Source organism: Rosa rugosa, chromosome 4 (genome assembly GCF_958449725.1).
Source record: "Rosa rugosa chromosome 4, drRosRugo1.1, whole genome shotgun sequence".
NCBI classification, from domain to species: domain Eukaryota; kingdom Viridiplantae; phylum Streptophyta; class Magnoliopsida; order Rosales; family Rosaceae; genus Rosa; species Rosa rugosa.
Genome location: NC_084823.1, coordinates 52,490,183 through 52,513,456, shown reverse-complemented (window position 1 = coordinate 52,513,456; position 23,274 = coordinate 52,490,183). Strand labels below are relative to the sequence as shown.

Here is a 23,274-nt window from a genome sequence, read left to right as displayed (position 1 = left end):
CTGACTCCATCCTCCCGGGTCCCAAATTCGAAACCACATAGATCCAGAGCCCAAGAATTGAACCCAACTTTGTTTGGACACCCAAGAAGGTTTGGGCACCCAAACAGAATTAGACCTAAAACAAGACTTGGGCCACAAAACTAATCTTGACACCCAACCCAGATTGGGTTGGCCCACTGTTGCACCGTTCACCCGCACAATCCCTGAAGCTTTGTTCCGGCAATCGACGATCAGCGTCCAGACACGCCGACACCTCTCCAGTTCACCTCCGTTCGCCGCCGCGAGCCTCGCCATACCCCTCGTCGATTCACTCGGACCCATCAGACCCGTTCTGATCCAGCCAGACTCCACCATAGCGGTCACACCTGGAAGCACCATAGCCGCCTCCACCGCTGTAACTGACACGAGGCCCGTCGCAGTCGTCCATTGGGAACTGAAACTTCGTCCCTGCCATGATTGGACAGTTTGCATCTGTGTGGCCGTCATCCCCACCCATACTGCCAGCTTCATACCAGCCTTGAGCCTTGCCCTGCTCGGTCGGATCCGATCTGGATCTTGATCGAAATCCTTCCCAGTCACGAGACTCCAGCGCAAGAATCCGGCTACTGCAAAACCCTCTCTCCCCCCACAAACTGTGGAGAGGAAGTCCAATGGAGAGATCGTCGAACGAGATCGTCGTTTGGTTGCCGCGATGAGGCAGCGAGAGGCGGAGAGGGAGATTCCGCTTGGTGAGATCGCCGACCGGCGTTGCTTAGATCCCCAACCATGGCGGCTAGGGTTTGATAGAATTGGGCAGAGGATACGGAGCATTTTTTGATGCTAACTTAACATTGAATTTAGAATAAAACATGCATGATATATGCATAAAAACAACTAATATTCTCCAACCCCTCTTCTAAATATTGTGAATGAAATAATACCACGTGGTTCAGCAGCTGCAACAACTCAAATGTCATTCCATGTACCTAGCTAATTATTCTTTGACTGACATGCAGACCAAACTTATTAAACTTAGTTACCCACCACAAAAATTTCACCACTTCTTGTTTGGACTCCCCAAGATCCAGGCCTTCCTAGATTCCTGGTCAGAAATTCGATCAGATTCTCTTCCATACACTATACCACACCAAATTAATTGTGTGCCACAATCATTTCCCTACAAAAACATATGAACAAATATCCTAGTGCTCTTTAGAATTGAAAATTACAGAAACAATGACAGAAAGCAGCAGAGAATCCATGGAAGAAGAACCCAACCAGGACGAAATCACAGCCCCTCTCAGTAAGAACATGAATTTTTCCTTTCTTAATTTCATAGATGACATCTGTGCATTTGTTCTTGGCTAACTAGTTTTCCATGTTCATTTTGCAGTTTCTAGAGATGAAGGTCAAACCTCCTCATATTCACCGAAAGAAGAAGAAAACTCGCCGGTGGAGCAAGTAGCCCTGACGGTGCAGACCGGAGACGACCCCTCCCTCCCCGTCCTGACCTTCCGAATGTGGGTCCTAGGAACCCTCTCCTGCGTCCTCCTCTCTTTCCTCAACCAGTTCTTCTGGTACCGGACCGAGCCACTGTCGATAACAGCCATCTCGGCCCAGATAGCCGTCGTGCCCATCGGCCAGTTCATGGCCGCTAGGATCACGACGCGCGTCTTCTTCAAAGGGACCAGATGGGAATTCACCCTCAACCCTGGGCCCTTCAACGTCAAGGAACACGTCCTCATCACCATCTTCGCCAACTCCGGCGCCGGAACAGTCTACGCCATTCATATTGTGACGGTGGTTAAGGTTTTTTACAAGAAACACATCACGTTCTTCGTGTCCTTGCTTGTCATTATAACAACTCAGGTAAACTATAGCTAATGTCTAATATTGTATTTTTAGTTTGATGTTGTTGAGGGTGGTGATAGGTATGGTGTAATTTTGTTTGATACGGTTTGAATGGTTGGTAGGTGTTGGGGTTTGGCTGGGCTGGGATTTTCAGAAGGTACTTGGTCGAACCAGCAGCTATGTGGTGGCCAGCAAATTTGGTTCAAGTCTCATTGTTCAGGTATGTAAATATGCTTATGTTATTAATTTCTTTCAATTCCCCATCATTTAAATTCGATGACTTCTTGCTGTAATTTTTTTATGGCCGGATATCCATAGATTCCGTTAAGTTTTGGTGATGGAGGTGATTGGCCTTGACTGTTTGAGTGTTGGAACTAATTAGAATAGTAAGAAGGGTAGGTACGTTCGGATTGAAGTAGTGTCTTTTTCAAACATTCATGCCTCTACGACAGAAAAATATTTAATTATTATTGTTATATATGCACAGACTAATTAGATATTTCAGCTGTATACGGAAAATTTTCGTGTAAGTTTAACGTACACACATGAGAGTTCTCTACCGTAGACACATACATGATACATCAATTAGAGATCAATCATTATCAATCATGATAAAAAAACGAAGTTAACACGCAAGATATACTTGGACTTTGTTCATTATGTATAATTAAGTCTCAAACAAAAAATAACTTGAAAAAACTTGTTTTAATAATTATTGCATGAGTTAAATTAGTAATATATAACCTCTCGCTCACACTATGCATGACATAATTTGATTAAAAACAAACATCATGTGGGCAGTTAGGAGGTATTTGAGGTAATTAAGGTGCGATAAAGTTTTTGAAATATCAATAATTTTTCATGAGAGATAGACACAAAGTTATATACGAATAACTATAATGAAACAATGACATTTTCATTCACAGGGCTCTCCACGAGATAGAAGAACGGCCCAAGGGTGGTGTGACACGTATACAGTTCTTTCTCATTGCCTTCATCTGTAGTTTTGCTTACTATGTCTTTCCCGGCTACCTCTTCACAATGTTAACCTCCCTCTCGTGGATCTGCTGGATATTTCCCTCATCAGTCCTCGCCCAGCAGATCGGGTCGGGTCTTTACGGGCTCGGACTCTGCGCCTTTGGGCTTGACTGGTCCACTATCTCCTCCTATCTCGGAAGCCCACTTGCAAGCCCATGGTTTGCCACTGCCAATGTTGCTGCTGGTTTTGTGTTTGTCATGTATGTGTTGACTCCCATATGTTACTGGCTTAACGTCTACAAAGCCAAAACCTTCCCACTATTTTCAGAGGACCTCTTCACAGCAGATGGTCAAGAATACAACATCACAGAAATCATAGACTCCAATTTCCATCTTAATCTTACGGCCTATGAGGAAGAAGGTCCACTTTACATTAGCACATTTTTCGCAATGACTTATGGTGTTGGCTTTGCTGCACTCACTGCTACAATCGTTCATGTTGCACTCTTCCATGGAAGGTAAGGAATACATATCACAATAGATTGAAATAGGATAACCAGCTGACTTAAAATTTTCACTATGTTATTGTGTTTATATCGAAAACAATTGTTTCAAACAAAACAATTAAATGAAAGTTTTAAATGACACAGTTTTAAACATAAACACAATATCCGAACATAAAACCTAAGCAGGCCCGGCCCTGGCCCAGGGCAGGCAGGGCAATAGCCCAGGGCCCAAGTTTTGAAGGGTGACGGCCTAGGGCCCAAATTGAAGGAGTAAATGGGTAAAAAAAAAAAAAAATATTTCTGTTAGGAATATGAGAAAAGGAACAGCAAGAGTGCGATCTTTGGGCCCCAAAGTATGCATTGATGGGCAATTGTTTACAATATATAAAAGTTGACAAAATCATTTTAAATGAGATTTGATTGATATAAAGTGATGTAATGTTTATTTTTTGGGGTATTGGTTTTATGTCCCCCCATTGTATCATATTTTTTTTATCAATATAAAATATTTAAATTTTTTTTTTTTATATAAAGGGCCCAATTTTATTTTTCTCCCCGGGCCTTGAATTTCTCAGGGCCGGGCCTGAACCTTAGCAAAAGTTTTGGATTTGTACCAATTGGACTCGAAGCTGTCTTTTGAGCTCGTTAATACTTATTAGCTGTATATATGGTATGACAGGGAAATATGGGAGCAAAGCAAAGCGAGTTTCAAGGAGAAGAAAATGGACATACACACAAGACTTATGCAGAGGTACAACCAAGTGCCTGAGTGGTGGTTTGTGGCCATTCTTCTGACTAACATTGCACTCACCATTTTCACATGCGAGTATTACAATGATCAACTTCAATTGCCTTGGTGGGGTGTCCTTCTAGCCTGTGCTATTGCCATTTTATTCACCCTCCCAATCGGTATCATCACAGCCATCACAAATCAGGTATCTGATCTCTCGTCGCACTTGATTATACTTCTAGCTTTTGTCACATTTTCGTGCACTCATTCAAGTTTTCTGTTTCTAATTGATGACAGACACCAGGCTTGAATATCATTACTGAGTACATAATAGGGTACATCTACCCAGGATATCCAGTTGCCAATATGTGCTTCAAAGTCTATGGCTACATAAGTATGACTCAAGCCATCACATTTTTGCAAGACTTTAAGCTTGGTCACTACATGAAAATCCCTCCTAGAACTATGTTCATGGCACAGGTCAGCTCCATCTCTTTGATCCTTTTCTCTTCTCAGTAGTTTCCTTTATATGATTTCATTCCTGATGCTCACAGGTTTCATTACTTAGGTTGTTGGAACCCTTATAGCCGGGCTTGTCTACTTGAGCACGGCATGGTGGCTAATGGAGACCATCCCCGGCATATGTACCGACACAACATCAGTTTGGACTTGCCCTATGGACACTGTGTTTTACGATGCGTCTGTCATATGGGGTCTGATCGGTCCACGAAGAATATTCGGGGACTTGGGCACATATGCAGCAGTGAACTGGTTCTTCCTAGGTGGTGCAATTGCTCCAGTTCTAGTTTGGTTAGCTGCCAAGGCATTTCCACAACAGGAGTGGATTCGACTCATCAACATGCCGGTTTTAATCGGCGCAACGGGTGATATGCCACCGGCTACTGCGGTTAACTACACTTCTTGGATCATTTTGGGTTTTCTCTCTGGTTTTGTTGCGTACAGGTATAGACCAGATTGGTGGAGGAGACACAACTATGTTCTTTCTGGGGCACTTGATGCTGGTCTTGCCTTTATGGGGGTACTCTTGTATTTTTCTGTTGGATTGGAAGACATTAGTCCCAACTGGTGGGGGAATGACCTTGATGGGTGTCCCTTGGCTCAATGCCCTACAGCCGTAGGGGTGGTTGTTGAAGGCTGCCCTGTTTACACTTGAAGAAATTGTATATAAAACTTTTAGCTCCTCCTGAAACAATTGCCCCATCTATAGAAATACTGATGATTTAGTTGCAAAGGGGTGGTTTGAATTTTTTTCACTTGCGAGCAGGTCTTAAATCAGCTGAGTTTAAATTTATTTTTCTATAACACATTTAATACATTAACACAACATAATTCATATCAGACTGATATATATCAATGTTGATAATCTCAACAAACAATGGAGTATTAATAGGCGTTACTCCAAATTAAAATTGTTACTCTTTCTTTTCTTTCTTTTCTTGTGAATGAAGAGAACAAAACTTTTACTTCTTTTAATTTCTTTTACTCATATAAAATCTGTTCTTAATCAGTGAATTACTAACAATTGCACCAAATTGCATTGAACCGCAACGTTATGAAAGGTTCGGTTCAATTCAGTTCAGTACGATAATAATTTTCACCCCAAACTTCCGGACTCTAAAGTAATCCACCTCGATTAGCGAAAATCTTTTTATATAAGATTTAACTCAAAGAATTCATTTTGTCACACGTGACACGCGTATTGGATTTTGACAGCGATCCAACAACTTAAAACCCTGGGCATTCATTCATATCCCTGGGGGGTTTTGCTTTAAATCTCAGCGCGACAGATTCAGTCTCTGTAGACAAAAATGGAGACCCAATCTGGCGGCAAAGAAGACACGGCCATCAAAGCAATGCGCCAAGACCTCGAAACCCGAATGGAGTCCCAACGCGCCACCCAGCTCGAACTCCTCTCTTATCTCCAATCCGAAATCGACCCCGCCATCGTCCCCGCCATCGATCTCTCCCTCAAGGTCCTCTCCTCCTTCAACAACCGCCCCTTCACTCCCACCCCTCCTCTACCCGACCCCAAGCCCAACCCCAGAAAGCCCATCGAGCCCGCCCGCCCTCCCTCCCCACACCCACACCCACAACAGCCCCTCCTCCCTTCGCCCGCCTCCCCCGAAAGCCCCGACCCGACCCGGGAATCCACCCCCGAGTTGGACGAGAGCGGGAACCCGCTTTCGGTGATCCGGGCCATGATTGCGGTTCGGTTTCTTGAGAGAGTGCCGTTTATGCTGGTGGAGTCGTCGGAGCTGCTGAAGCAGCTCGAGACCGACGCGAAGGCCTCGCCGGACGAGAAGCTGGCGCTGCGGGAGGTGGGAGGAGAGAACGGGGGGATTCTGGCGGTGGAGATGGCGCTGAGGTCGATGGCGGAGGAGAACGGCGGCGTTATCCTGGAGGAGTACGCGGTCAACGGAAAGTCAAGGGTTACGGTGAGGGATATTGACCGGACTAGGCTGATGAAGGAGTTGCCGGAGAGCAAGCAAGATTCGATTGTGGATGGGAATGGCAATGGGAATTTCAATCAGACTAGTGGCATGGATGTCGGGAATAACAATGGAGGAGGAGGATTTGTGGGGAGAGGTGGGCCGTGGGTGGTTGGGCCGGAGCCCTACATGAGCGGGTTGCCGCCATTGTTTCCGAGAGGGAGAGGGATGATAGGAATGCCGAGAGGGTCTCCCATGCATAGGCCTAATATGGGGCAGAATGGTGGTGGAATGGTGGTCAGTCCCAATGGAATGCCGAATAAGAGCATGAAGAGTGAAGAGGAAGAGATGAAGGATCTTGAGGCATTGCTGAGTAAGAAGACTTATAGGGAGTTGCAGAAGTCGAAAACTGGGGAGGAGCTTTTGGACCTCATTCACAGGCCAACTGCAAAGGAGACTGCTGTGGCAAACAAGGTTTGTCCGTTCTGATATAGTGTCTCTGTTAATTTTGCATTGCTAGCTTAGTAAGTTCATCTAACTGGTTCATGCAGTAAATGATTTATCCAATTAAATGCGAGAGCTGCTGTATGTGAAAACTATTTCGGACTGTTAGCTAAATAATCAGAATTGCTGCAATAGTGCAATGTTATCATATTTCGGATTCATTGAGTTGGCAGATTGTACTCACTTGCCCAAAAACATCTAGTTTAACTTGGCAGTTGTTCATTCACTTCATTGTGGTACAAATAGGACTGAGTTTTTTAGGAGGTGCTTAAGCACTAGTTTGTTATCTGTCAGGAGGCTCTGAAGTTATATACGCGGGCTTTCTATTTCTTCTTTCTGATTCCTCAAGAAGCTCTGAAGTTAAAGTCATGCCTATAGTTTCCCCTGTACTTGCTGTTCTCTGAACTTTCCCTCTCACACTAAATTTTACAGAATATTGAAGTTATTTTCTTTCTGTTGTTTTATTTTTGTTTCAGTTCAAAACTAAAGGTGGTTCACAATTGAAGGAATACTGCACCTCCCTAACGAAAGAGGACTGTCGACGTCAATCTAATTCCTTGCTCGCTTGTGAGAAGGTCAGTAAAAAATATGGTCTCTTAGCAGTTTTTACAAGGACAGCACACACATATGAGTTCCTAAATCCAGAAATAAGTGGTGATCAGAATTCTGCATGCATGCTTATCATCTCATTTATGTTGTATGATTAAATGATGCATAGATACATTTAGTGAAAGCTTGAATGTTTGCTCTAGGATCTTCTGATAAGTTTATAATGCAATGCGGAATTTTCTAGTTTTTCACTGGAGAGCGTAACCTAGCTATGTGTATTCTCAAAAAAAAAAAAAAAAAGCGATGTGGATGAGTTCTGCTTTAATTTTTAATTTCAGCCTCTGACCTCGGAAGATGGTATCATTGAATTCAGTTTACATGTTTGAAAGGTAGAAATTTATCTGAAGACTGGCCTCAGTTCTAGTTACCATCTTCTGTGGGAACTCAGTTAAATTTGTCTTGCGGTTTTCTACATTTTATTTGGGTGATTGTATTCACGTTTTAATCTGAAATTTTTCTTGTTTAACTTTGATCTTGATGTTTCTATGACTACCTGTTTTACATTATATTGTGTCTTCTCTCCTTCCAGGTTCATTTTAGGCGCATAATTGCTCTACATACTGATGTCAACTTGGGAGACTGTTCTTTTCTAGATACTTGCCGCCACATGAAGGTAGAGTTTACCCTTGTTACTATATTCATAAACTAATTATATGTTAATTGACTATTTTCACATAAAAATAATGAACTTTTTGTCTCCATTGTTAGACATGCAAGTATGTACATTATGAGCTTGATTCAACACCAGATGTGTCAAACATGTTGGCTCCCCCTAAACCACTAAAACAGCGTGCTGAATATTGTTCTGAGGTAGAACTTGGTCAACCACAATGGATTAACTGTGATATCCGCAATTTTAGAATGGATATATTGGGACAGTTTGGAGTCATAATGGCTGATCCGCCATGGGACATTCATATGGAATTGCCTTATGGGACTATGGCTGATGATGAAATGCGCACTCTTAATGTTCCTGCATTGCAGACTGATGGTCTGATTTTCCTTTGGGTCACTGGACGTGCGATGGAGCTTGGACGTGAATGGTATGTGTTTAATTTAGCCATTTGTGAACTATATGCTTCATAAATGTTTAACCACAGAGACTTACTTTTCATCTGGTTAATTGTCTTACCAGTTTAGAACTTTGGGGATACAAGCGTATTGAGGAGATGATTTGGGTGAAAACTAATCAACTGCAACGAATAATTAGAACTGGGCGCACTGGCCACTGGCTAAATCATAGCAAGGAGCATTGCCTCGTTGGAATAAAAGGAGATCCATTAGTAAATAGGAATATTGATACTGATGTCATTGTTGCTGAGGTCAGAGAGACAAGTCGTAAGCCAGACGAGGTTAGTGAAATATGAATCCTATGATTAGTCCAGTTAAATATATAGTCCTTGGTAAAGTAATGTAAGTCCAGGACTCCAGGTACATGATACAATTTTGACTTAATATACATGCATTCCTGTAGATGTACCCTTTGCTGGAGAGGATTAGTCCAAGGACAAGAAAGCTGGAACTGTTTGCACGCATGCACAACACTCATGCAGGGTATGCTTTCTTGACCAATGGTTGCAATTGATATATCAATTCCTTCATTATTGTTGATCACCAATATAATATTTAGGGCATGACTTAAGATGAGGTAGAGGTCGCTTTTGGAACCAATGAAGTATGAATGTAGCATGATGTTCTGCACACCTTAGGTTAATAGTGATATGTGATAATCATGTGCAACTCTTTTAAGTAAGCTAAGTTGGGAATGTTAGGCTTTAGTACGAAACAAAGCTTTCTCGTTATTTGCAATCACACATCTTGGCCATTGATGGTTTCATCATTTTCTCCATGCTATCTTTTATCAGGTGGATGTCACTCGGTAACCAACTGAGTGGTGTGCGATTGGTTGATGAAGGCTTGCGGGCACGGTTCAAGGCTGCCTACCCAGAGGTGGAGGTGCAGCCAGCTTCCCCACCCAGAGCTTCTGCCATGGAAGTGGATTCAAATGCTGCCCAAACGAGAAGTCCATTTTCCGAAGCAAAGCCCACAGCTGCACAACTAGCAGAGGTTGCTGCTCCACAACAAGCAGAGCCTGCAGGGCCAGATGCGCCTGCTTCTGAGGGGAAGCCATCGTCTACCACCGATGTTGACATGGCCGGCTGAGTAAACTATTAAATCCATCCGAATTACTCCGATTTTGACAGGAAGACTTCCCCCCAAGCATGTCTAGTTTAGGACTGTAGTTTAATGAGCTAGTAAGGGATCGATCTTTGTCAATTTTGTCAAGGCCTTGATAGGCGGTGTATCTCCATGTGATACAGCTTGTAATATCTTAATCATATTAATGATAGATCGATTTCCTAGTTCTCTACTGCTGCAGAATAATTCCCATTCTCTTATTTTTCTACTGCTGTATACTTTTAGGCCGTTCCATTTTCTCAAATCTGTGATGCTACATTTCATTGGTGACCGACATAGAACGTGCATTTCCAGCTGGCCACTTAATCATTATAGAATTAGACACTGCCATAACTCCCGGCGGTGTTCTCTTGGACCTATCAGGTTGCCCCTTTTGTTTTCTTACATGGAAATCCATGTTTCTTTTCTTGGTAACAAAAAAAGGAGGTGACTTTTTAACTTTAACGTCATGGTTCAAAGATCTTTGTCCACCCAAAATGGCAAAGAACAACAAAAGAGAAGATAAAGGCTATAAATCTCACATCATATGCTATATTACTATTACATTGCAAAAAGAACTACAAAATCATGAATGTGATGAAAGAATGAGTAAATCCGAAGAAAACAATAGCAATGCTTAAGCTCTTCATAAATTGCCATTGAATAACGCACATACCACAAAACCAATCACAGCCATTATCAGAAGTGGAACACTTTGTGATGGTGAAGAAGAAGGCGGTGCCGGAATTGAGCCGAAAACGTTGGTGTAAGACGGAGCAGAATCCGGCAATCCACTTGGACCATATGCAGGAGAGTAAGCAGTGCCATTCCCTGTAGCAATGTAGAGCTTCTGGCCCTTTTCACAGTTACCAGGTTCTCCACTTGTGAAGTAGAACACTCCTTCTGCAGTAAAATTAAAGAGAGAGTTGCCATTGTTCATGTACAAGATTGGATCTTTGAGGTTGCAGTCCTTGTAGGATTGCTCTGTGACTTGAATCACTGAGTCTTGGCTTGGTGGGTACAAGAACACTGCACATATAGGAATAGTAAAGCTTGAGCATTTTGTGTAGGTGTTGATTTGGAATGAGGACACAGGAAGAAGAATAAAAGTTACTTACAGAGAGAATCTCCAATCTTGAATTCATGGTATTTTGACCATTTGGTGTAGACTTGTGGGTTTGCTGAAGTGGGTATCCCCCAAGCATCTAGATCTCCAACTTTGTACTGATAGCACCAGACTCTGGATTGCACCAACAGAAGGAACTGCAAAGCCAACAAGAACTGGTACCTTGGACTACTTCTAAGATTGGCCATTTTAAGTTCTCAACTCTCTCTCTCTCTCTCTCTCTCTCACTCGGAGATTTCTCTCTCAAATTTAGGAGAGTGGGTCTTTGAATGAGTGGAGGTGCAAATCTTATTGGCTAGACAACCTGGATAGTGAATTTACCGCAATGCCCCTCGTTTTGAGTGATGGTTCATCTTTTCAGAAGGTCAGAAAGACTCAAAAAGTCAAATCATCAAAGGGTGAAACACCTTAAACAAATGCGTTGTGGAGATCTATGTACACTGGTAAACCATCATAAACAAAGACACAGTTAACTACAGGGTGGAGTTTGCTGGTTGGGTTACTTGGGATTTTGGAGAAGTCAATCATGTGGCTAATAACGGCACATGGACAAGGTGGAGGGATCATGGCCATGCATGAGATGATTGTGCAGCTCAAGTTGCTGAAAATGGGTATCCAAGCTGAAGGGAGGTGGAAATAGGAGAGTGGTGTTGGCCCAGATGGGTTTGTTTCCACGTAAAATATGATTACTGATTAGGCAGAAGATGATGGATTCAGTGTGTTATTGCATCATGTCATGTGGAGAAGACATGAAAGAACATGAATAGGCTGTCACACATGGTCAGTCTCCTCTGGTCTGAACTTCTAAGTCAGAGGCTAATAGGTACTGTAAGCTTGTAATTGTGGTATCTATGAGTTTTGCAAAGTAAAATTCATGGTACTGTAAGCTTGTAATCTAAAACATTTACTTGATTAGTTGATTTAGTGAATTGCATTGATCTTTCAAGAACTGCTCACTTCTTTCTATTTGCAATTGCATGATGCCTCATAAAATGAAATGAGGGAGAACATTACAGCAACAAGCGTAACCTACTAGAAATAAAAGGATCAAATTGAATTTGATTCACGAATTACAATCGGTGAACAGTATGCTTCAAAGCTATAGATTATTTTACAATCCACACTCCATGTTTTATTTTTAATAACTTAATTTTATCTTCTTATAAGAATTTCAATAATAATAAAAAAAAGGTAAGTGTGGATTTCACTCCTCTAGATTTATACTGGCAGAATAGCGTTACAATCTTTAGATGCTGCCTCCTACCAAAAAAAAAAAAAAAAACAGCAAATGACAGATCAAAATACTAAAATAGATCATTTAGTCACTGGAGCATCCTTACATCTTCTGACATAGACTTATCACACGAAAATATAGCTGATGCCAAACACCAGTCTAAAGTGATTGGAGAAGTACATGAACTATAAGTTACTACACAGCAACTACACTCTTTAGTTAATCATTTCTTTACGTTATAGCAATCAGCTGATTGCCCCATGAATATCCTCTATACCCTGTTTTGAAGTCGTGGCATCAAACCGTATTTTCCTCATCAATCCAACAGCAAGGAGAAAACCAAGATGCAGCTCGTAAATTCAACTTGGAATAGTCGGCTTGTTTCAAGCATCAAAAAATACCAAAGGTTTTTATTGTTTTTTTTTTTTTTACCCTACTATCATCAATTAGTCATTTAATGGCTCTGCTTCTGTGTCCCTCTCCATCGGTTCCCATTCTTGTGATTCTGCAAAGAATCAAAGTACATGTTATTAGCCATCACCACATGATAAGGGTGAATGTAACTGTGATAAGAGGGGATGCAACTGTGTAATATAGAGTTGGAATATATCAATTAAACAGCAAGAACTAATCGCAATTGCAGAACTTACTTGACTTATGGCCGTCAGTTATCACAAAGAGCCGCCTCTGCAACACAGCAGCCGTACCGAGGAAAATCGAGCACATACCGAACATGATGGTGATGGGAAATGCATTAACCTGGAAAGAAAACAACACAGGTCAAATGCTATATACAGGACAAAAAGCAAACATTTGTGAGTCTATGAGAAGAAGAAACCCCCCACTTTTTTATTTATTTGATTTTTATAGAAAGGCAAGTATGGGTAGGCATCCAATGACTTATGAGAAATGCAATCAAAACCACTCACATTGTACAGCACTATGCACACAAAGATGTTGAGAGGAATGCGAAAGAAGTTCATGATGGTGCTTCGTGCCTCCTCTGGGATGTATTGTGACCTCATTTTCATGATAGATGGCCAGAAAATCCCCACACAGGCCTCAAACGTGCAGAAGCCAAAAATCAGAAAATACCCTGAGAACGAGATGCCTCCACCTTTCACGTTAGAAGGTGCAATCAAGAACTGTCAACAGACAAATTATTAGTGACTAGTGAGCAGTATATCCAATGCAACCATGAGTTAAAAGAGATTCAGAATTATATATTTGAAGAAGATAGATTAGTTAAGTAGAATTCATGACATACACTTGTCACAATGGGACACAGAAGGGATGCTGCAGAAACTGCAAATACAATCTGCATGTAGCTCTCGACTCTGGGGGCTGAGCTGGCCATCAATCGAGATGCAACAGAGCTTCCCAACATTGACGCTAGCATGAATGTCGCAAAAATGAAACCATGTGGAATCTCCTCATCATTTGGGCTCAAAGCGGGAGTCCAGAGAAACACAAAGGTATACATTGAGCCTTCAAATAAGGACTGTATGGCACCCAGCAAAGCGATTTTCTCATCTGTTTCAAATGAAATATAGTAGCAAAACAAGTTGTGACAAATCACAAATGCAAAAAAAAAAAAAGAGTAGGTGCAGCAGGTGTGTGTGTGTCCTGAGGGAGGGGGGAGGTCAGACCAAAACAATAAGACCTTTCTATATAACATATATTATCTATTTTGAACCAAAAAAGAAAGAAAGAATTTCTTAATGAACTTTATCCTCTATAAAAACTGAGAAACTATCAATAATAAGGTTAGGCCTACCAGAAGCAATGGCTATAGCAGCGCCCTGGAATTGGGTCAGCAAGTTCTTGCTATCTGATGAGTCTCCATAGTTTTCACTCCATGTTGCCAATATGATTGCCATGCCAATTGCCAAAATGCAGGCAGCAGCATCAAATGGAGCAACTGGACCAAATGCCAGAGTATCTACCAGAAGATTCCCCAACAACCCAGATACAATAGCAATCAGACCGTTTCCAAGAAAAATGGCCTTAGAGAATGTGAGTGAAAGCCATTGTTGCTCAAAGCCCCTCTGCAAATATTCGGGAACACAATAAGTTACAAACAACTGCACTGTGAAGTATTATTGATTCTAAAAGTCTAGCTGGAATACTTAGGGGAAGGAAAAAACTCCAGCCCTTGAAACCAGTAAATGGCTGGTTTCCCCTCCTCGAAGGTGCAGAATATAAACAAAGTAAATGAGTAGGATCCTTAATGTCACAGAAGGAATTATTGAGCCACGATTTTGTAACACTAACGACAACTTAGAAGCTACCACAAATATGACTTCCAAAATTACACGTAATTATCAAAGCAACGACTCACCTTATTGTGTTCTGCGACGAGCCAAGACTCGAAAGCTGAAAAAAGTAGAGAAGTTGCAATGCCTCCCAGTACGCGTCCCAACATTAAAACTTTGTAGTCAGGAAAATGCTTGGTGAAGCAACTTAGGATGTAAGTTATGCAGTATGTAACACATGCCCTCTTCCGACCCCTGAATTGGGACATCAATGATGAGAGAAGTACAATTATAATTAAGTTTTAAGGAAATCAAGCAATGAACATGAAACATACTGTTTGTCAGCTAGTGACCCTACAACTGTTCCGAACAACATAGACGACCCAAACCCAGCAATAAAGAGTTGTCCAATATCCCCCTTTGAAAATCCGTAAGTGCTGTAGAGGTAGTAAACATATGGACCCTGCAACCAATCCCCAGCTGTGGCAACAACAATTTTGATCAGATCCAGAAATCATAAAATATTTCACAATGAAAAAGCAACGATTATAAAAAAAAAATACATCTGCCTTTTTGAACATAAATGTCTGTACTACTACAAGCAAAACAAAAGATCCAGAAAACATGGTACCAAGAACATGAGTTACAGCATTAACTATGTAAATCAACCTTAATAACAAGCCAGCAGTAGCTAATAAGTAATTCGATTAAGTTGTTGGTATCGTAACACAACCAGATCAAGACACATTTGGATCAAACAACAAGTTGTTGATCATATAACCCGAATCTGACTCTCTACGTTTAGTTCAGATCACTTCTGGGAAACGAAAACAGCAATTTGATGTATCTCATATTCTCTCTGATTCATCAATTTGTTTCCAACCAAACCATAACAGTTGAACAAAGCCGTATCTACTGTGTAGCATAGAAGATATTCTCAAATCCGAACAAACCCCACATCCAGAAAATACAGAAGAAAAGAGAAGAACCACATTACTGTAAATAAAACCCATAATAGAGAAAGAAAAAACCCAGATGGGAAAAGAGAAAGAGAAGGCAGATCTAAGCTCGCGTACCCATCATAAGAGAATAGATGAGGAGATAGTTGTTCTTGAAGGCTGTGAAAACAGAGGAGGTACTAATGCGATCCTTGTTCCTCTTGCTCAGCTCCAAAGCTGCCACCACAGCCGAGAGAGCACCAAACAGAAGAAAGTAGAACAACTCCATATCGCAGACAGAGAGGAGGGAGGAGGAGGAGAAGAAGAAGCGAGACTAATGAGAATGAGAGTTTGTGTAAACTAAAGGAAGCTAAATAGGGGACTTGGTGGCGACCCACAATGATGATATTAATGCCAAGTTTAGGTGGCGGCAATTGAAAAAGGAAGAGGACCCCGTTTCTATGATTTCCCGGGGCTTCCGATTTCGCTTGCCCACACTGCACTGCACAGTGCACACCAAAACGAGAGTAATTTGGGACCGATAAGAGTTTGTTGACTCTCTCCTTCCCCTTTCTCTAATTCTATTCCGGTATATGTAAATTCTGAAGGATTTTTTATCTGAAAAAAAATAAAATAAAATCTGTTCCCATAAATTCTCAACGCAATTTTGATTTCTTTTTCAGGGGAATGAATGAATGAATATGTACATATATTTGCTCATAAAGGTACATACAACAGAGTTTAAGTTCTTGAAGTAACAAAACCGCTATACTTCTTTTATCTAATCGATAAGAGAATCTCTAACAAGTAAAGATCGTTGTAAAACTAGCCGCTCACTTATTCAAAGTGACGAAACATAAAAACTAAACAATAAAATGAAGTAAAAACTCTATCTTTTAAGAGTGTGTTTGGATGAGGGAAAAAATGATGGAATTTAATTGAAAGTGAGGATTTCATAATTCTTACAAGCTAAAATTCCCTCGTTTGGCATTATCAGATTGGAAATTTTAAATTTCTCCTTGGAAAAAAACGAAAGAATTCATTATTTAAATTCTCCACTTCAATTTCTACCAAAATAGGTGTCATTTACGAATTCATTTGCAGTATTCAATTTTCATTTCCAAAACAAGGCTTTTTCTACTTTATTTTTTTGATTTGTTTTAAACTTTCTTAATTTATTACACATTTCAAATCCTAAATAGATACAATCAAACAATAGAAATTGTAATTAATAGAATTTTAGATTGATGGAGTTAAAGATTCCATCATTTATAAATTCCTACGGATTTCATAATTTTCTCATACAAACACACGGTTAAGTTGTAACAAATTTAACATATAGTTCATTTTATGGTTTACATGTAGATGTTTTTTTTTTTTTTTTAATTACTAATCTTTAGTGCTTAATCCGGATGCTAGTTTGCTTTATTTGGTATCTGATATTCTTTGATGAAATTTGTTGGTTATTACCTAAAAAGTATAAGTTCACAGACTAACTACATCTTAGTTGAATCACCCACTTGATTATTCTTTGATGAAATTTGTTGGTTATTACCTAAAAAGTATAAGCAAAATTCAACTCAACACTTACAATTCCTCTGGCATTTTTCATAGACTAACTACATCTTAGTTGAATCACCCACTTGATTTTGGCAAATTTCCTAGTAATAATAATGAATTGGTTCATAGTCCATTTCAACTGAATAATGCTCCCCAACCAAGCTAAGTGCACATAAGCCAAACTCGTAAAAAGACAAAATACTATAATATCTTTCTTAAATCTTAATCAATGATAAAAATTATGGTCAAACATCACCATCTTCCTAGTTGATATTGACCCAAAATTCTTAATCTTCCTAAATTACTGATTAACATAGTAATTAAATCGTTAAGCCGGCAAATAAACTTTTTTTATTATAGAAAAACACCACAAAACCCACTAGAATTTTACAAAGCACTTTGACCGGTATCATTCGCTCCAGTACTTCTCATCTGCATCATCACCATGCTCCTCCTCCTCCTCATCAGAGCCGTTGATCAAGCTCGCCTGAAACCTCCTCACGTCCTCCACCGCTGCGCTCCTAAACAGCCCGACGTCGACGGAACCGGACACCATGTGGTAGCCACGTGTCCTCAGGTCCTGGGGCCCATCGTGGGGCATAGCGAACCCAGCCAAGTAGGCCCCACCCACAAGAGGGTCGGTGCCCAGCACGGCCTTCTCGGCAACCTTCAACGCGTTCCGGACCTTCTTGTTCCCCGGGTCCCACAGGTACCCCAAGCTGGCGCTCAGATCCAACGGCCCCATCTGCACGCAGTCAACGCCTTCGACGGCCGCGATCTCCTCCGCTCTCTTCACGCCCTCCTCGCTCTCCACCTGGCACATGATCAGCAATTGGTCCTCGTAATTACTCAAATACCCCTCGTCGATGCCGTAGCTGGAGGCGCGGACGACGGTGTGGGCGGAGCCGCGGATTCCGGCGGGAGGGAAGCGGCAGTAGGAGACGGCTTTCTCGGCCTCCTTGGAGCTGTCGATCATCGGGAACATGATCCCCTGCGGGCCGAGATCTAGGGCTTTCTTGGCCCAGGTCGGGGAGGATTCCGGCAGCCGGAGGATCGCCGGGGTCTGGGTGGCGGCGAGGGCGCGGAGGCAGGAGAGGGCCTCGGAGACGCCGCCGGGACCGTGCTCCATGTCGACGACGACGAAGTCGTAGCCGGAGAGGCCGGCGATCTCGGCGAGGGTGGGGGAGAAGCTGAGGAGGAAGAGGCCGTAGAGCGTGTCGCCATTGTGGAGGCGGGACTTGAGGGTTTGAGGGGAGGAGGAGGTGGTGGTGGTGGTGACGGTGGTGGAGGAGAGATCGGAGGAGGATTTGATTGAGGTGGTTTTGGCGGTGAGGTTTAGGGTTTTGGATGGGGAGAAAGGGAAAGAGAGATGGGATAGGGGTTTGGTGGTGGTGGTGGGACTGGAAGAGATGGGTTTTGCGAGAGGTGATGAGGCGGTGATGGCGGCGGCGGCGGCGTGAGTCAGTGTGGCCATGGCTGCTTTGCTCTTTGGGATTGTCGAAGAATATTTGGACTAGTATAGTGTACACTTCACTGACCTAAATGAACTGTTGAGTAGTGAAAGTGTCATAATTGAAGTACACCACAGTAATTTTTCTTCTTCTTTTGAACTGGGAAAAGTAGTGAGTAGTGACAGTAACATAGTTGAAGTACACCGCAGTAATTTTCCTTCCTTCGAACTGGGAATACATTAACTATTTCATTCTTTACCATTTACTGTAAGGGACTGTGTGTGACTCAGTGACTGTGTGAGGGAGAGAATATCACCTACTGTAAATTCCATCTTTGGAAATAGATATTGCTCATTTTACCTATTTACATTTTCAGAATCGAAAATGAAAGGATAGCTTAATCAACTACAAGGCCAAATGAACATGCTTAACCAACCAGATAGACATGTAGCTAAAAAAAATTTGCATATTCCAAGTCATTGAGAGAACAATAGCCTCCAGTCATGGGCATTGCAATTTGTAGAAACTCAAAGGAAAGTTGTTCCTTAGGGAGATGAGATAAATCAGCATAGACTAATGTGAAGTTCTGAGAGTTTAGTAATCCATCTGAATTAGTAAATGCCAATGCAGGTCAAAATCTTGTTTATGAAAGCTTCAGACTAGCCTTTGCCATGGCCAGAGCACCCTCGTATGTTTGATTTCCTCCGATAAACCCGCTCATGTGGACAAAGACACATCCGGGTATCCCAGTCGCTGTTGAGAGCTCATCGTCTCTAAGCCCTCGCCATTGAGATGCAAGAGGCTTTCGGCTCTCGAATCTATCAGGAGCAACTGCCACCGCTTGAACTCGCCAGCTTTTACTCCTATCATCCTGCACATTATTGTGATGAATAATATCAGCAACTGTTGAATCATTTATGCAGACATATTGTCAACATATTTAAGAAAAGTGGATCCTTCTTTTTCGCTTTTGCTAAAATAGGAGACTATATCATTAAGAGGAATGAGACCAGACAGTCGGCAAGTATACAAATAGCGAAAGGGACAGGACAAAGGAAGAGAAAGGGAACTATAATTAAAGACCAAAAACAGAAAAGCTGACTTCACAAGCAGGAAAAATCATTAGTAACCAAAATATCAATTCCAGGGTATCCTCAGAAGTCCTCTAAACCTACTTGCAATTCTAAAAGACTAAAACAACACCCACAATCTCACCAACCAAAAAAGAAAAATCATTAGTAACCAAAAACCCAATTCCAGAGTATCCTCAGAAGTCCTATAAAGCTGCTTGCATTTTCTAGAAGACTAAAACAATACTGCACAGTAGCTATCAATATTTCCAATTGCATGACAAACACTCCAATATTCATAAGCAGACAAGTTCTGTAACGCCTGTACTCCTTGACATGTATATTATCCAAGATTGTGAATTTGTTTCTTGACAAATACTTGAACCATGAGCAGAAACTAATTGCTTTGGAAAATTAAAGATACAAAAACTAAAAACACTTTGTATGGATCATTGAAGTGAAAAATAAAAAACAAAAAAGAAGAAGCAAGGAAATGAGATAGATGGAAGTACCTGATAGAGAACATATTTGATGGGAGGGTCAATCTTCATCTCCTCTTCAAGTTCAAATAAATGAAGCTTCCACTGTAGGGGACAGACACATACAAATGTCTCAATTAAGCCCAGTGAGGGATATAAACAATTCAATCTAAAAAAGTTCAAGATGTATGGAAGAAATTGAACACCTAATATCATCTGCTTCAGTAATAACACATCAAATAAGTAAAGGGACTACAGCAATGACACTTACAGGACAAAACCGATTCAAAACCATAATTTCTCCACTAGGATCAATACTCCATCTTGCTAGGAGACACTCCATCACAATAGACCGTGCTGGTAACCATGATTTGGCATGAAAACGCAGACTCTGAAATTTGGAAACAGATCATTAAAAAGGGGATAGAAACAAACTGCAATAGAACACAACCTCATTAAAGCTTTAACCCCTTCTATTTGGGATATATGTTCAAATTTGTACGTTAATCAAAGAAACGCCTTTTCATATCTAATAACTCTTAATCAAAGAAAGACGCACACTTAAAAATTCACTGCCAGCTAGAGCCATTGCTTGTTGAAAGGCTTCATTCTCCTTCTCAGATGATTGATCAGGATCTATCCAGTCCATATTCAACCTCCCGACCCTTGAAGATAAGTGTGTATTATTCACATATCTTGGAGGCTGGTCTGTATCATACTGATTGATCCCATTGTCAACTGCATCAATCGCCTGTGACAAGTACAAGCAATCTATAATGTCAAAAACGCCATTGCAATAACATATGTAAATGTCAAAAATGAATCTTCACAACATTAAAGCAAACAAAATACAGCAATAAAATTTGGCACTTGAGTACAAATTTGAAGAAGAAACAATAGCAATATCTGCGAGTCCATGAAATTTCAAATAAACAGAAAAGATTACAGCTAAAACAACGCTATATTAACTTCAGATAGCATAGAAAGATGGAGACTGTATAGTACCTCCATAAAGCTTTTGTAAACAGCCAAGAACAGCCTCTGCACATCAAGGTGTCCTTCATCAACTTGAAGCTCCTTGGCTATTATTTCCTTCCCAAAATGCTGCGATCAAATTCAACATAAATAAGCTCAAACAATCACAAAACCCATACATAAACCCCAAAAAGAGAGCACCTTTAAAATTACCTTGTAAACCAGTCCAGCACTACTCAGCTTGGTCTTAAACCCATGGCCAAAAACCTCCTCAAACCCCTTCTGGTGATGATCGTACCGATCCGTGCTCGGGTGATACACACCCCCAACATCAAGCACAGCGTCCAAACCCTCCAAGACCTAAAACCCCCCAAAACAAACACAAACTAACTCCAATTACACATACCGCAACTTCGAATTCCCAATCTCGAATCGATTAAATTAGGTCAATTTCTGGGTGAGCCAGAACAGAAAATGAGAGGGGGCTACGAACCTTGGGGTCGCGGGTGCGGACGATTTCGGCGTTGGAGAACTTATCGGTGAGGCGAATCATGAAGCAGCCGAGGGCTTCGTCGCAGTGGAAGCTTCCATTGTGGGTTCCGACGCGCTTGGGCGGTGGAGCTACAGAGGCCATGAAGCGTGGGCGGTGGTGGTGGAAGACTAAGGGTAGACTAGCCGACAGCTTAAACCTTCTGCTTACCAAGGGAAGCATTCCTCGCGGGATCGAGAGAGGTTTTAACGCAATTTTACCATTAGAACCCCACTTTATTATTCAACACGTAAAAAGATAAAGTTTTAGATATTTTGGTACAATCCAGTAGTTTTTGTGCTCAATGAGCTAATGTAACGAAAAAGTGAATGAGAGCATACTACTATCAAAAGCAATAAGCATCACTCGTTCATTTAGTCACTTGCATGAACAAAAAACAATTGTTCATAGGATAACAAAATCAAATCCTCCAAACATGCCCTTAACCATCAATCTTGTTCCCTCCACAAACTCCATATCCCTCTTCCCACGAAACCTCCTCATCGCCTCCAGAATCTTTCACAGACCTCCTCCTCCTTCTTCAACACTTCGTTTCCTTCTTGTGAAATGCAGGGCCAGCGCCTCTGAAAACAGCGGTAGCTTCAAGGACTCGCTGGGTGGCATTGTGGGCGAGCAAGTGGAGGAGCTACTCAACAAAGAAGAGAACAGGGTTTTGCTTGATGGGTTGGTCAAAGCGTCCGAGAGAGTAGAGAATGCCAAAAGAGAACTCGCTGAGATTGAAAGACAAGAACTTGAGGCTAAGCTTGCGAGGGAGTATACTAACAAACTTGAAGCCAGGGCTTCTGAGGTTAACGCTCTTTTCATTTCTCATATTAATTTGCTTTTCCGGGTTTGTTTCTGAATTGGGTATTTGGTTTTAGACCCCCCCCCCCCCCCCCCTTTTCTGATTCCTTGAAGTGAAAAAGCTGTAAACTTTGATTTTCTCTACAAATTCATTAGGCCCCATTGTGTGTATTTGTGTTGCTAGATAGTTATAGGAATCTGTTTGTTTCATTCTTGTTGTGTTTTTGAGACATTTCTTGAAAAATTAACGTAGCTTGTCATTGCTTCTTGTATGTTAAAGATTGATGAATGTCAGAAGGAGATATCAGAGGCAAAAGCCATGGTGGAAGAAGCCGAACGTGCCCTCACACAAACTGGGGATCAATTCGGAAATGGATATGCTTCTGCAGAGTCTGAGAATGGGGAAATCGACAAGGATCAAGAGAAGTTGGAATCCATAAAAGCAGCTTCAGTTGCAGCCCTTGTTGGCACAGTTGCTGGATTGCCCTTCTCCTTCACTCAAGTGAACAGCAGTTCTGAGCTGATACTCCCTCTGGCAATCACCTTTATTAGCTGTGCACTATTCGGAGTTACATTCCGATACGCCATAAGGAGAGACTTGGATAATGGTCACCTTAAGACAGGAGCACCTGCAGCTTTTGGGGTTATCAAAGGTACTAATAGCATCCTTCAAGCTTATCAAAACTTATGACTGTCCTGCATTGTATGGTTTAGGATTCAAATCAAATTGAATTGGCTTGCAGGTCTTGCTATGCTGGATGGTGGAAGACCTCTGGAACTAAACACTGATAGCTTAATATCACATGCTTTTGATGGTGCAGTGTATGTATCTGAAAATCTTTTTGTTTTTCTTTCTGCTGCTGTTGCTCTGGATTATTTGTTTAAGGCGAGGCTCCTGAGTCCTTTCCCTATCAAGAAATCTATTTCATGATCCAACTCTATATGATGCTCACCTTTTAAGCTAAGGTGTTTATAACTTCAGAGATATACAATGACTTTGTATATACAGTTGCAATGTGTTTACAGTGAAGAGTGTTTCGATTTTCAAGCAAATCTTTTATGGTTAGA

The 23,274-nt window shown here is 41.5% G+C and overlaps 7 protein-coding genes across 7 annotated transcripts; 3 read left to right on the top strand and 4 right to left on the bottom strand.

Annotated features, from left to right (window-relative positions):
• The first annotated feature begins 1,036 nt into the window (after positions 1-1,036).
• On the top strand, positions 1,037-5,318 carry LOC133743701 (oligopeptide transporter 7). Its single transcript, XM_062171732.1, has 7 exons — positions 1,037-1,282; positions 1,373-1,848; positions 1,953-2,050; positions 2,757-3,326; positions 3,994-4,249; positions 4,342-4,524; positions 4,613-5,318. Exons 1-7 carry the CDS (start codon positions 1,216-1,218, stop codon positions 5,216-5,218), a joined length of 2,256 nt encoding a protein of 751 aa, XP_062027716.1. The 5' UTR covers positions 1,037-1,215; the 3' UTR covers positions 5,219-5,318.
• A 491-nt stretch (positions 5,319-5,809) lies between these two features.
• Positions 5,810-9,992, top strand: LOC133743354 (N6-adenosine-methyltransferase MT-A70-like). Its single transcript, XM_062171250.1, has 7 exons — positions 5,810-6,968; positions 7,475-7,573; positions 8,137-8,220; positions 8,316-8,650; positions 8,743-8,959; positions 9,082-9,161; positions 9,473-9,992. The coding sequence occupies exons 1-7, from the start codon at positions 5,874-5,876 to the stop codon at positions 9,768-9,770; spliced, it is 2,208 nt and encodes a 735-aa protein (XP_062027234.1). The 5' UTR covers positions 5,810-5,873; the 3' UTR covers positions 9,771-9,992.
• A 311-nt stretch (positions 9,993-10,303) lies between these two features.
• On the bottom strand, positions 10,304-11,180 carry LOC133743355 (early nodulin-like protein 8). Its single transcript, XM_062171251.1, has 2 exons — positions 10,904-11,180; positions 10,304-10,814 (listed from the first exon to the last, which is right to left on the bottom strand). The coding sequence occupies exons 1-2, from the start codon at positions 11,097-11,099 to the stop codon at positions 10,432-10,434; spliced, it is 579 nt and encodes a 192-aa protein (XP_062027235.1). The 5' UTR covers positions 11,100-11,180; the 3' UTR covers positions 10,304-10,431.
• Positions 11,181-12,200: 1,020 nt separating this feature from the next.
• On the bottom strand, positions 12,201-15,906 carry LOC133746333 (uncharacterized). The gene is made up of 8 exons (XM_062174517.1): positions 15,477-15,906; positions 14,736-14,880; positions 14,487-14,655; positions 13,923-14,193; positions 13,413-13,678; positions 13,075-13,290; positions 12,796-12,904; positions 12,201-12,650 (listed from the first exon to the last, which is right to left on the bottom strand). The coding sequence occupies exons 1-8, from the start codon at positions 15,625-15,627 to the stop codon at positions 12,592-12,594; spliced, it is 1,386 nt and encodes a 461-aa protein (XP_062030501.1). The 5' UTR covers positions 15,628-15,906; the 3' UTR covers positions 12,201-12,591.
• Positions 15,907-17,226: 1,320 nt separating this feature from the next.
• LOC133742993 (uncharacterized) lies at positions 17,227-18,641 on the bottom strand. Its single transcript, XM_062170731.1, has one exon. The coding sequence runs from the start codon at positions 18,370-18,372 to the stop codon at positions 17,308-17,310; it is 1,065 nt and encodes a 354-aa protein (XP_062026715.1). The 5' UTR covers positions 18,373-18,641; the 3' UTR covers positions 17,227-17,307.
• A 154-nt stretch (positions 18,642-18,795) lies between these two features.
• Positions 18,796-21,617, bottom strand: LOC133742992 (uncharacterized). The gene is made up of 7 exons (XM_062170730.1): positions 21,367-21,617; positions 21,087-21,233; positions 20,904-21,002; positions 20,458-20,649; positions 20,170-20,289; positions 19,932-20,003; positions 18,796-19,220 (listed from the first exon to the last, which is right to left on the bottom strand). Exons 1-7 carry the CDS (start codon positions 21,583-21,585, stop codon positions 18,993-18,995), a joined length of 1,077 nt encoding a protein of 358 aa, XP_062026714.1. The 5' UTR covers positions 21,586-21,617; the 3' UTR covers positions 18,796-18,992.
• A 121-nt stretch (positions 21,618-21,738) lies between these two features.
• LOC133742994 (uncharacterized) lies at positions 21,739-23,259 on the top strand. The gene is made up of 3 exons (XM_062170732.1): positions 21,739-22,210; positions 22,487-22,859; positions 22,950-23,259. The coding sequence occupies exons 1-3, from the start codon at positions 21,839-21,841 to the stop codon at positions 23,135-23,137; spliced, it is 933 nt and encodes a 310-aa protein (XP_062026716.1). The 5' UTR covers positions 21,739-21,838; the 3' UTR covers positions 23,138-23,259.
• Positions 23,260-23,274: the final 15 nt, after the last annotated feature.

Excerpts from the sequence above, each read along its gene's own strand:
- LOC133743701 (XM_062171732.1), top strand. The coding sequence starts at position 1,216 with ATGACAGAAAGCAGCAGAGAATCCATGGAAGAAGAACCCAACCAGGAC. Across the intron at positions 1,283-1,372 it reads CGAAATCACAGCCCCTCTCA|TTTCTAGAGATGAAGGTCAA; the intron begins GTAAGAACATGA and ends TTCATTTTGCAG. Across the intron at positions 4,525-4,612 it reads GAACTATGTTCATGGCACAG|GTTGTTGGAACCCTTATAGC; the intron begins GTCAGCTCCATC and ends TTCATTACTTAG.
- LOC133743354 (XM_062171250.1), top strand. The coding sequence starts at position 5,874 with ATGGAGACCCAATCTGGCGGCAAAGAAGACACGGCCATCAAAGCAATG. Across the intron at positions 6,969-7,474 it reads AGACTGCTGTGGCAAACAAG|TTCAAAACTAAAGGTGGTTC; the intron begins GTTTGTCCGTTC and ends TTTTTGTTTCAG. Across the intron at positions 8,221-8,315 it reads ATACTTGCCGCCACATGAAG|ACATGCAAGTATGTACATTA; the intron begins GTAGAGTTTACC and ends CTCCATTGTTAG.
- LOC133743355 (XM_062171251.1), bottom strand. The coding sequence starts at position 11,099 with ATGGCCAATCTTAGAAGTAGTCCAAGGTACCAGTTCTTGTTGGCTTTG. Across the intron at positions 10,815-10,903 it reads CAAGATTGGAGATTCTCTCT|TGTTCTTGTACCCACCAAGC; the intron begins GTAAGTAACTTT and ends CTATATGTGCAG.
- LOC133746333 (XM_062174517.1), bottom strand. The coding sequence starts at position 15,627 with ATGGAGTTGTTCTACTTTCTTCTGTTTGGTGCTCTCTCGGCTGTGGTG. Across the intron at positions 14,656-14,735 it reads GGGTCACTAGCTGACAAACA|GGGTCGGAAGAGGGCATGTG; the intron begins GTATGTTTCATG and ends GTCCCAATTCAG. Across the intron at positions 13,679-13,922 it reads TGCTATAGCCATTGCTTCTG|ATGAGAAAATCGCTTTGCTG; the intron begins GTAGGCCTAACC and ends CATTTGAAACAG.
- LOC133742993 (XM_062170731.1), bottom strand. The coding sequence starts at position 18,372 with ATGGCCACACTGACTCACGCCGCCGCCGCCGCCATCACCGCCTCATCA.
- LOC133742992 (XM_062170730.1), bottom strand. The coding sequence starts at position 21,585 with ATGCTTCCCTTGGTAAGCAGAAGGTTTAAGCTGTCGGCTAGTCTACCC. Across the intron at positions 20,650-20,903 it reads TTTACAAAAGCTTTATGGAG|GCGATTGATGCAGTTGACAA; the intron begins GTACTATACAGT and ends TACTTGTCACAG. Across the intron at positions 19,221-19,931 it reads TCAAATATGTTCTCTATCAG|GATGATAGGAGTAAAAGCTG; the intron begins GTACTTCCATCT and ends AATAATGTGCAG.
- LOC133742994 (XM_062170732.1), top strand. The coding sequence starts at position 21,839 with ATGCCCTTAACCATCAATCTTGTTCCCTCCACAAACTCCATATCCCTC. Across the intron at positions 22,211-22,486 it reads TTGAAGCCAGGGCTTCTGAG|ATTGATGAATGTCAGAAGGA; the intron begins GTTAACGCTCTT and ends TGTATGTTAAAG. Across the intron at positions 22,860-22,949 it reads AGCTTTTGGGGTTATCAAAG|GTCTTGCTATGCTGGATGGT; the intron begins GTACTAATAGCA and ends ATTGGCTTGCAG.